This window comes from Mya arenaria, chromosome 3, assembly GCF_026914265.1.
Source record: "Mya arenaria isolate MELC-2E11 chromosome 3, ASM2691426v1".
Lineage (NCBI taxonomy): Eukaryota > Metazoa > Mollusca > Bivalvia > Myida > Myidae > Mya > Mya arenaria.
The window spans coordinates 62,576,778-62,587,929 of NC_069124.1; the positions used below are offsets into that span (position 1 = coordinate 62,576,778).

General features: G+C 35.2%; 1 protein-coding gene across 1 annotated transcript; it reads left to right on the plus strand.

Annotated features, from left to right (window-relative positions):
* Window positions 1–1,713: 1,713 nt before the first annotated feature.
* On the plus strand, window positions 1,714–10,253 carry LOC128228855 (40S ribosomal protein S17-like; the record flags this gene model as incomplete). Its single annotated transcript, XM_052940381.1, has 4 exons — window positions 1,714–1,904; window positions 2,652–2,757; window positions 3,126–3,194; window positions 10,107–10,253. Coding segments are annotated over 4 exons (477 nt in total), but the record flags the coding sequence as incomplete, so codon positions are not given.
* Between the last annotated feature and the right edge of the window lie 899 nt (window positions 10,254–11,152).

Genomic DNA, 11,152 nt, shown 5'->3' on the forward strand with positions numbered 1-11,152 from the left:
GTGAACGGCATGTGTTTATGCAACTCGTGTTTGTGAATTCTACTCCTGGAGATCGAATTATGCACAAAAATGAAACTGCGACATTATCACTTTTACTATGTGTACCCAGCGTGTTCGTTACCAGCTGTGCGGCCCTTTTGTGAATTGCATGTACGCGTACATCATACAATTATCTTAAGTAAACGTATGTGCTGCCAGTAAATGAATATACAATAATAATACGCCATATAGCAGTGTGATGTAATTCATGCAATTCGTTACAAAATGATCTTGTCAAACTGATTAATTATTACCTTATCTGTGTGCACTTCTAGTTAGCTTTATGCCAGAAACATGGACAGCGGTACTGTTCTGAAACATGAGTATATTTTTAATATTGTCTATCGAACCCTTTTTCTATCCCTCTCTATATATTCATATATTTGTATATGCATTATTTCTGCTTTGCAGGCAGATGCACTGTTTTTTTATCTCCCTTAGTAGAAAGACAACATACATGGAGAAGATAAAATAACGAAAAATGGTATGTATTTTGAGCACTTATGGCGCTAAAAGTCCCAAATGCTATCTTTCCACATTTATAAATATCAGTTTATACACGAGGAGTCTGTTTAATTAGGTCAATACTATTGTATTCCGTATAATCCTTATCTTTTTGTGGCATAATCAATGCTTGACGAAATCGCGATTTAGAAAATTGTTTCCACACAGACATGCATTATTTTATTGAAAATCGGAATCATGATTACTATCAATTGTGCTCGTTTTTTGCCGCTTTTTAATAGATAAAAAAAATATTTGCAATATCAAGCGACAGAGACATTCCATAGTTGAATTTGGTACAAAGATAAAGTCTTACCCTAACGTTTGTGTCCCCGAAGAGGCAATTACTATACATGTATGTATCACAATGTAACAACATTGATTTTTAGTAACTGCGGTTTGACCAAATATATAAATCTGCATGTAGACTACAAAATAGAAGGCTAAACTACTTGACAAAATGTGAAATTGCCATTATGCCAAGGGGGTGCATTCTTACATGTGAGATATACATGGGAAAATAAAGTCAAAGTTAAACGACTAAGATTCATCAGCCTTTAAGTGTTTTTTCTAGTGTTGGTTTGAGAGTATTTGTTTAAGTAATGATTTGGCAGCTCTTTTCTTTGTTTTACTTAAATCAAAATGCAATTCTCACTGCGTATGGTTTTTTTCTAATTCTTTCTAAGCAATCATTATTACGATATGACTAAGAATATCAATCATAATTTGAAAAAAGTAATGCATCCCTTGGCCAAGTGTCTTGTGCCACTAGTATTGGTTTGTAGGCTGTTCATGGGCATTAATATTACTCTTATGAAGCTAAATGCATGTTTAATGTACAGTATCTAAAGTAAAACTGGCGTGTATAATTTGCAGTGCATGGATGTATGGTTCGAGCAGCTTGATGCACAGCAATCATGTTTCTTACCAAAACCGAATCGCAAACGGCCGTTTTGACAATTACCAGGTCTTTTCAACTTCCGGTTCAAAATGGTAGGCATGAAAAAGTAAACATAGGTCTGAAATATCACTTAACATCATCTCAATGGCAGGCAGCTGTTTTTATATTTGTGTTTCTATAAATTATTTAACTTCTGATATAAACACTTATTGCACAATTTTTAGAAAGTGGTGGAAGAATCATGTAAATAGATCGCTTGAAACAGGTGACATCTGATTGACGATCTTTTCCCCTTTTTTTCCTTTCAGGCTCGTGTGCGGACAAAAACCGTGAAGAAAGCTGCTCGTGTAATCATCGAAAAATACTACACGAAGCTGACGCTTGATTTCCACACAAACAAACGTGTATGTGAGGATATCGCTATTCTTCCCAGCAAGAAGCTGAGGAACCGAGTTGCAGGGTGATTTATTTTATAGTCTGCAATTTATTGTGTTACTTTGTCAATTGAATTTGTATGGAGGGTAGTTCACAGGGAATATGAGACAAGCGCAGGTGTCAAAATTGGAAAAAGTCATTGACATTTGAAAAGTTGATTGTCATAATTTGAAAAGTTGATTGTCATAATGAATTAGACTTTGCTAAAAATGACACTTTTTATGTAAAACTTGACAGGACTGAACATTTCAGGTCTAAGTTAGTTCAATACCTGCACAAACGTTAGTGCGATATCAGCATTATTTTTGGAAGAATGCACTGTTTATTTATGGTCTGAATCTAGTTTGGCCAATTTTATTATTCTAACCACTCTTATCATTTATAACAAGTTCTCATCAAATATGTTCAAAAACTAAAGGAAGTTTTTGGGAATTTCCTAAGTTTAAAAAAAAAAAATATTAAAAAAGTCGTGATGATATGATTTCATAGACTGTAGCTTAGTGTGAAATTCATTTTGAAGGAATTTTCCCTAGAGCTATACACTACCTGTCTTTAAGTCTCGACAATGAATAAACAGTGCTCCAGCAAGCCAGTTTTTCAATGTAACTGCCACGTTTGTATGTTTCTGTATGAGAATTGAAAAAATGAAATTATGATGGGACATTGATGTAAATGTGAATTTAAGTAGTGGCATCCAGTGCATGTCACTGTGAAGATTAAAATAACTTCTTCAAATTAAAAGCTTTGAAATAATATTCACATTTTTTTTCAGGTTTTTGACTCATTTGATGAAACGTATTCAGCGTGGCCCTGTTCGAGGCATCTCCATCAAGCTGCAGGAGGAGGAGAGGGAGAGGAGGGACAACTACGTTCCTGATGTATGATCATGAGCAATGGATTTTATACAGTTTTTGTAAAGATGATTATCTTGTCTGAAATGTTAATTTCTTTGGGTTAATTTCCATATGTGATATGTCTGAAAATTGAGGAATTCACATTTCAAGTATTGAACATGGGTAGGTTTTTAACTTGAACTAACTCATCACAAACATGTTTATTTTTGAAACGGTACTTGAAAACATGTGACACAGGGTTTAAGTTATTTAGCGGATGTAAATGTTAAAACTTTAATATTATTGCAGCAAATCTGCACTGTATCTATTAAATTAAAAGGAAACAAGATTAAATTATATAACTGAAATTATGAGAATAAAATATGCTAATATTTTTTGTTGTTTTTTTCCAGATCTCCGTCCTGGAGCAGAATGATGTCATTGAGGTCGACCCAGACACCAAGGAGATGTTGAAGATGCTGGTACGTACGAGTGAAAACTGAACAACAAAATAATTTTTCAGCGTTGTGAAGCTAGTTTTATAGAGATGAAATAGTTCTCATTTAGATGATTAAGTTTAATAACAGTTAACACCATTGTAAAATATTTCTAGTAGAACTACAGTTAGTAACCTTCTGAAATAGGTATTTACTGTACACACACATATATATATATGTGTACATGCAAGCTTATTGTTTTTAATTAAGTGATAATGTGACAGTAATGTACCGGATCAGGCTTGTGAAGGAAAAATCTCCCGATTGTAACATAAGACAGGATTAGAATTGTTAAAAAATAAAATACACACAATGCTCCTATCTGTGTCCTTTATAGGATTTTTTCAATTGTTTAGAATTATTTTGATAAAAGTTATACAAAAATAATCACAAAATTTCCCCAATTGTGCAGAATTATCCTACTTCATGTACATGTAAATTTAAGTTTTCTTGTGTTATGAAATGGTGACGATATCAAGGAAGAATGATGCAATCTCTTATTATTGAAAATTCATGAAATACTTATTAGGAAGAGTCTGAATACTTGATATTTGAATTTCATATTCACAAACAACAAGGGTTGGATTTTTTATAGCAACCACACTATTGCTGTGAAAAAAGAGTTTGGTCCTGTTTGAATATGTTCCAGACTGACCGGTTGTATTTGTATGATGATATATTGCATCGGTCTAGATCAATAACCCTTGAAAGGTGCTGGCATATGGACCCATTTTCAGAATGGATATAATAACCCTTGAAAGGTGCTGGCATATGGACCCATTTTCAGAATGGATATAATGTTGAAAATTTACAATTGGTGTAAAATTCAGTACTAAAAGTTGCAACCTCCCTCCTGGAAATTAGTGAGGGCCCTTGTATACATAATTTTAGTTGTATCCTAATGCATGGAAAATATTCCTGTTCTTTAATGTGTCTTTTGTATTGCTATGATGTCTCTACCATTGTGAAATGTTGTAATTTCCCCAATTTTAATTAATATCCTTTTCCCAAAATGGTAAAAAAAAATCTGAATTGTTTATTTTCTTGACATAACTAGAAGTTGTCTGGCTACTTTAGGTTGTATGTTTTGGGGCTTGTTTAGTTCAATTCAAGCTTGTTCAAATTTCAAGATTACAAGCACAAATGGCTTGCTGTTCAAGTTCCTAATTTCGAGTACTGCAGAGTAGTGTGAGCCTTTTTGTTTTGAAATGATGACAATATCAAGGAATAATGATGCAAATCTTACTATTGAAAATTCATGAAATACTTATTAGGAAGAGTCTGAATATTTGATATTTGAATTTTAAAACAAAATTAAGAGATTAGATACTTATAGAACGGTGAGAACCACAGTTTTATATGTTAGCTTAAATAAGCTACATCTGCAATCAGCAATCAATAAGCTACATCTGCAATCAGCAATCGAGCTTCGTATGATATGGTAGGATCACCCTTGTTCAAGAAGATCTTAAAATGCTATGGTATGTGTGTCCTGAGGACATTTTCTGTAGTGTAGAACTATTTTGCTTCTCACAAAGCATTAGCTTGGGCCTTGTTGAATACCCCTGTGGCGACGTCATAGCACCTTGACCCCTTGTTTCCGTTAGTGTAAGTATTAAGTATTATTTCTGTCAATACCGGTTCTTGAGAGGAAAAAACTGTCAAACTCTGCTCTTTATCCAGTGAGTTATGTTAATCTTGATGCATTATAAAACTTTTGTACATGGAGATTTCTTGTATTTTGAAATGATGACAATATCAAGGAAAAATGATGCAAATCTTATTATTGAAAATTCATGAAATACTTATTAGGAAGAGTCTGAATACTTGATATTTGAATTTCATAATCACAAGTGTCAGGGTATTTAAAATCAACCTCACATACTATTGCTGTGATTGAAATTAACACAAGCTTTAAACAGGAATCAAGCTCACTTAGTATTTAATTTTTTGTACTGCTTTAATGTATGTTTTAATATTCAGTGTTTCATATGATAACTAAATGAGATAAAGGAATCAGGCTTGCTCAAGAAAATCTTAAAATCGTGCTGGCATCTGTGTCCTGTGGACCCGTTTTTAGTAGTCTAGAATATTTTGTATATGGTTTACAATATGAATTGTTGTGGAATTCCCGCATCAAGGGTTGCAGCTGCTTTCGCCGAAAGAAGTGAGGGCCTTTGTATACCTAATCTTATTATATATCTTAATGCATGGAAAATATTCGTGCTCTTTAAGATTTGTTTGATATGATGACAATATCAAGGAATAATGATGCAAATTCTTACTATTGAAAGTTCATGAAATACTTATTAGGAAGAGTCTGAATACTTGATATTTGATTTTCAAAAACATTAAAAATTAGTTTGTCAACAGTCTAAAAATGCTAGGCAGGGAAGGGACAAGGTAGGGGGGTTTATATACCAAGTCAGTCAATACAGTAAGGCCAGAACTACTTCTGGATTTTAGTATATGGTCACATAATTTATAAAAACAGGCTTGTTCAATAAATCTCAAATAGTGCTAGTACATGTATTGTATCTGTGACTGATTGTTGATAAAAGCTGTATAAAGATAATAATTATCAAATTCCCCCCCGATTGGTACTGTAACGAATTTGCCCTTGAAAGAGCTGTGGCCCCTTCGCCCAAAATTGGAGTTAGTGTCCTTACTGTATACATATAATTATCTTGACGACATGACAAAAACACATGTACATTAGGATTTCTTGTGTTTTAAAATGATGACAATATCAAGGAATAATGATGCAAATCTTATTATTGAAAATTCATGAAATACTTATTAGGAAGAGTCTGAATACTTGATATTTGAATTTTAAAATCACAAGAATGAGGGTATTTATAACAACCTGTCAATTGATGTGATTAAAATGAGCAGGAGCAGAATCAAGCTCACTTTGAATTTTTTATTATCTTGGTACAGTTTAGATAAAACTTTATATATTCAGGCTAAGGGTTGTATTAATATAATATGAACTCAAAATTCACTATTTCAAAGTCATTGGGACTTTGAGAAAAACTTTGATATGACCGAAATATAAAAAAGTGTTTACAGTGTTCTCAATGAGAACCGGCTGCCGGCCAAAATGGACGGTTCAAATGGCAATAGGGCCGGTTTAAATTTGGAAAACAAAATGAATTTTCATTAGAATAAGTAGAAGCTGGTCGTTTACTTTACTATTTGAGACGGTTCAACCAAAACTTTTTGAGAACCCTGTGTTTAGGTAACTAAACCCATCACACTCAAATTTTTTTTTAAATGTAACCAGAACTTGGTAATAACAGAGTTTGACATAGCCTGGCTTTATATTGCATGTCTTGCTCAAGAAAATCTCTATTGACATATAAGTAGTTGACACATTATCAGTAGTGGAAACTTGGGACTGATGTACTTTATGGATTGTTGTGGAGTTTCCCAATTTAATAGCTACAAAATCATCAGGGGTTGCAGAAGCTTTCCTCCATAGCGATCAACGCAGGGGTTGAAAATGGCACAAGCAAGCAAGCCTGGTACTATTAAAACTTTCCCGGGCTCGCTCAAATTCTGGATTTTATTTAGCAGGGCTTGTTTATTTTTTTATGGCAAACACTAGTATAAATATTCCGGCTTGTCCATTTAATTTTGATGTCAGGGACCCATATACTTAGTTATATTATAGACCTAAATGAATGGAAAATACTCATGTTCTTAAAAGATTTCTTTTGTTATACAATGATGCCAATATCAGGAATAATGATGCAAATTCTTACTATTGAAAATTCATGAAATACTTATTAGGAAGAGTCTGAATTCTTGATATTAGCATTTTAAAAGCATCAAAAAGAGTCCAGGTAAACCACTCTTTTTATGTCCCTGTTTGAAGAAGTGGTGGTATGTTGCTTTGCACAGGTCGGTCTGTCTGAAGACAAAACCTTGTCTGATTGATAATAGAGTATGATATGGCCTACGGTCTTCAAACTTGGAAGGGAAGTTGGTCATGACATGCAGTTGACCCCTATTGATTTAAAGGTCAAAGGCCACAGTTGTTGTGACCTTGCCAGAAAAAAAGCTTGCTTGGTTGACAACTTGAGTATTTTTGTCTTGGGGTCCACAAACTTAGCAGGACGGTGGGTGATAAAAAAAACTTTTTGTTGATAACTAGAGACTTGGTATTCTTAGGCCTAAGGTACCCGTTGTGTCAACCTTACTTAACTGCTTCTGTGTTTGAAATAAGCAAAAGCTGCATAACTGCTTCTGTGTTTGAAATAAGCACAAGCTGCATGTGGGAATCATCTTACTTAGTAAAAATATCTGGTTGCTGTTTAAATAAATGTTTATATAATCATAGGTTAATAATGTATGATACGGTAATATGAATGTAACAAATGGCACCAGGCTTGCTCAAGAAAACTTTTTTTTTTCTAAGATTTGTTTTGTTTTGAAATGATGACAATATCAAGGAATAATGATGCAAATTCTTACTATTGAAAATTCATGAAATACTTATTAGGAAGAGTCTGAATACTTGATATTTGAATTTCAAAAACAAAACAATAAAAACAAGTCCAGGTATTTGTAGATCCACACTGATTTTTGCAGTGATAGAAATATGTGCAAAATCATGGTATCAGACTCGTTCAATGAAATCCCAAAAAGAGCTGGTGTCTGTGTCTTGTTGACATTAGAATTATTTTAATAAATGCTACACAAAAATAATCATTATGCAAATCTTCCTATTGGAGACCCCTTTTCCCAAAAGTACTGGTAGTGTCCTTCGTATAATTATGTCTCCCCCTCTCTGGGGGAGACATATTGTTTTTGCCCTGTCCGTCAGTCCGGTAGTCCGTCAGTCCGTCCGTACGTCACACTTCGTTTCCGATCGATAACTGGAAAACCGCATGACCTAGGATCACCAAACTTGGTAGGGAGGTTGGTCGTGAGGTGTAGAGGATCCCTATTGTTTTTGGGGTCACTAGGTCAAAGGTCAAGGTCGCGGCGACCCCCAATATAAAAAACATTTCTGCTCAAAATCTTGAGAACGGTTTGACCTAGGTTCACCAAACTTGGTAGGGAGGTTGGTCATGAGGTGTAGAAGATCCCTATTGTTTTTGGGGTCACTAGGTCAAAGGTCAAGGTCGCGGCGACCCCCAATGTAAAAAACATTTCCGCTCAATATCTTGAGAATGGTTTGACCTAGGTTCACCAAACTTGGTAGGGAGGTTGATCATGAGGTTTAGAAAACTCCTATATTTTGGGGGGTCACAAGGTCAAAGGTCAACGTCGCTGTGACCTCTAATGTAAAAAAATATTTCCGTGCAATATCAGGAGAATGCTTTGATCTAGGTTCACCAAACTTTGAAGTGAGGTTGGTCATGATGTCTAGATGATCCCAATTGTTTTGGGGGTAACAAGGTCAATAGTCAAGGTCGTGGTGACCTTCCATGTAAAAATCATTTGCGTGTAATATCTTTATGTCTCCCCCATTCATGGGGAGACATATTGTTTTTGCCCTGTCCGTCAGTCAGTCCATCAGTCTGTCAGTCAGTCAGTCAGTACGTCACACTTCGTTTCCGCCCAATAACTATAGAACTCTTAGACCCAGGAACTTCATACTTGGTATGCTAGTTGGTCATGACTAGTAGATGACCCCTATTGAATTTGGGGTCACTAGGTCAAAGATCAGGGTCAACGTGACCTTGAGGTGAAGAAACGGTTTCCACTCAATAACTAAAGATCCTTTGGGTCCAGGAACTTCATACTTGGTATGCTAGTTGTTCATGACTATTAGATGACTCCTATTGATTTTGAGATCACTAGGTCAAAGGTCAAGGTTGCCATGACCTTGAAGTGAAGAAAAAGTTTCCGCTCAATAACTAAAGATCCTTTGGTTTCAGGAACTTCATACTTGGTAAGCTAGTTGTTCATGACTAGAAGATGACCCCTATTGATTTTCAGATCAAAAGGTCAAAGGTCAAGGTTACCTTCAGGTAAAAAATGATACGTTGGCGGTGACCTTAAGCTTAAAAATGGTTTCTGCTCAATAACTTAAGAACGCTTGTACCCAGGAACTTCATTCTTGGTACGCTAGTCGGTCATGACTAGTAGATGACCCCTATTGATTTTGAGATCAGTAGGTCAAAGGTCAAGGTTGCCATGACCTTGAGTTGAAGAAATGGTTACCGCTCAGTAACTAAAGAACACTTGCACCCAAGAACTTAATACTTGGTATGCAAGTTGGTTATGTAGATGATCCCTATTGATGTTGTGATCAGTAGGTAAAAGGTCATGGTCACGATGACTGTGAGCTGAAAAATGGTTTCCGATCAATAATTGAATAACGCTTGCGCCCAGGAACTTCATACAATGCAAACTTCGTTTACATTTTCCATGATTAATCAACAACACTTTCTTCTCTTCACTATTTAATATAATCGAATAAACCAAACTTCACTGTTGGTTTGTCTCCAGTCCAAAGTTACAAATTTCATGTCCATCATTTATTTTTTCTCAGCTACGACCACACAATAGGGGAGACAAGCGCTTTTTCAAAAAAGCAATCTCTAGTTATACATATGTTTATCTTGATGCATGACAAAAAATGGGGTTTGTTACGATTTCTTGAAATGATGACAATATGGAGGAATACTTATACACCGTGAGATGAATATAAATGATTTTCAATTCGTGAAGGGTCTTAGAACCTCCACCCTTGCTGTCGGCATGAATCCCTCATACTCAAACAAATCACTGGCTATTTTTCAGGATTGACAACTATGAGTTGTTAAATGACTGGATCGAAATTCCTTCTGTAATATTTCTCTGTTAGCTTAATTTACATGCAGATAACTTAACATTGTTATAATACATGGAATTATAACATGTGGGTTTTTTTTATTACAGGACTTTGCCAACATCCCGAACCTGCAGGTCACTGCTCCAATCACCCAGATGGGAGCGGGCCAGGGAGGTCCCCAGCAGGGCGGCTACGGCGGCAGACAGCAGCGTAATTGATTGTAATATAACTGACCTGAATAAAGAGAAAAACTACCTGTGTCTTTTGGATTTACTTCATGTTGATGAAGGTTAATATATATGAATATTGCTAACAGTTGCTAGAATTCCAGCTCTACATCTTTCATGTTCTACTCACCAGAGTAGTGCAGACTTGTATACAACTTGCAATGGGTCAAGTCCAGTCTCACACTTCACACTCCATAATTGAGGGATGTTGAGGAAACTTGTCACATGTTCTACAAATCACTGCAAAATTATATAACCATGCTTGAACAGTCCTTTCCCAATGGCTGTATCTAATAACTAAGATTGCACTGATGCAAGTGTTGTGACTGAACTGCAGAATGTATTTGCCAACAAACTGAATAGAGGATAACAATGAGAATTATATTGAATACTGATCTTGGTCATAAAATTCTGCTCTGTGGTATATTGTACAGTCATCTTGTCAATAATTTGTGAAAAGATCGATGGGTATAAGTTGTGATATTTGGTACATCTGCATATAAACACCAAGATGGGTCATGTTTGAGTTGGATTACAAACCACTTCTCTTGCCTTGAAATTGTCAAAAATATGGACCTCACTCTTAAAAGGGATGACCTATTTGAATCATTTTTGGTACTCCTATTTAACACCATGAACACCATAGGATTAAACAATTTTTGGTACATCTCGAGAACAACATTAAACACAGGTCAAGTTGGACTGTGGTTCCAAACCACTAATTTCTTACTAAGTTGTAGCCCCCTTTCAACGTAGAATTTGAAAGAAAAAAATAACAGGTGTCCGGACGATAGAACTATTAAAGGGTTTTGGTACAGCTGTTTAACACCATAGAATACAGACTTGACAAACCATTAATTTGTCCAAGAGATATGGCCTCTTAACTTAAAATTTGCCAGACCATATGCAAAATAAATCGTTAATGG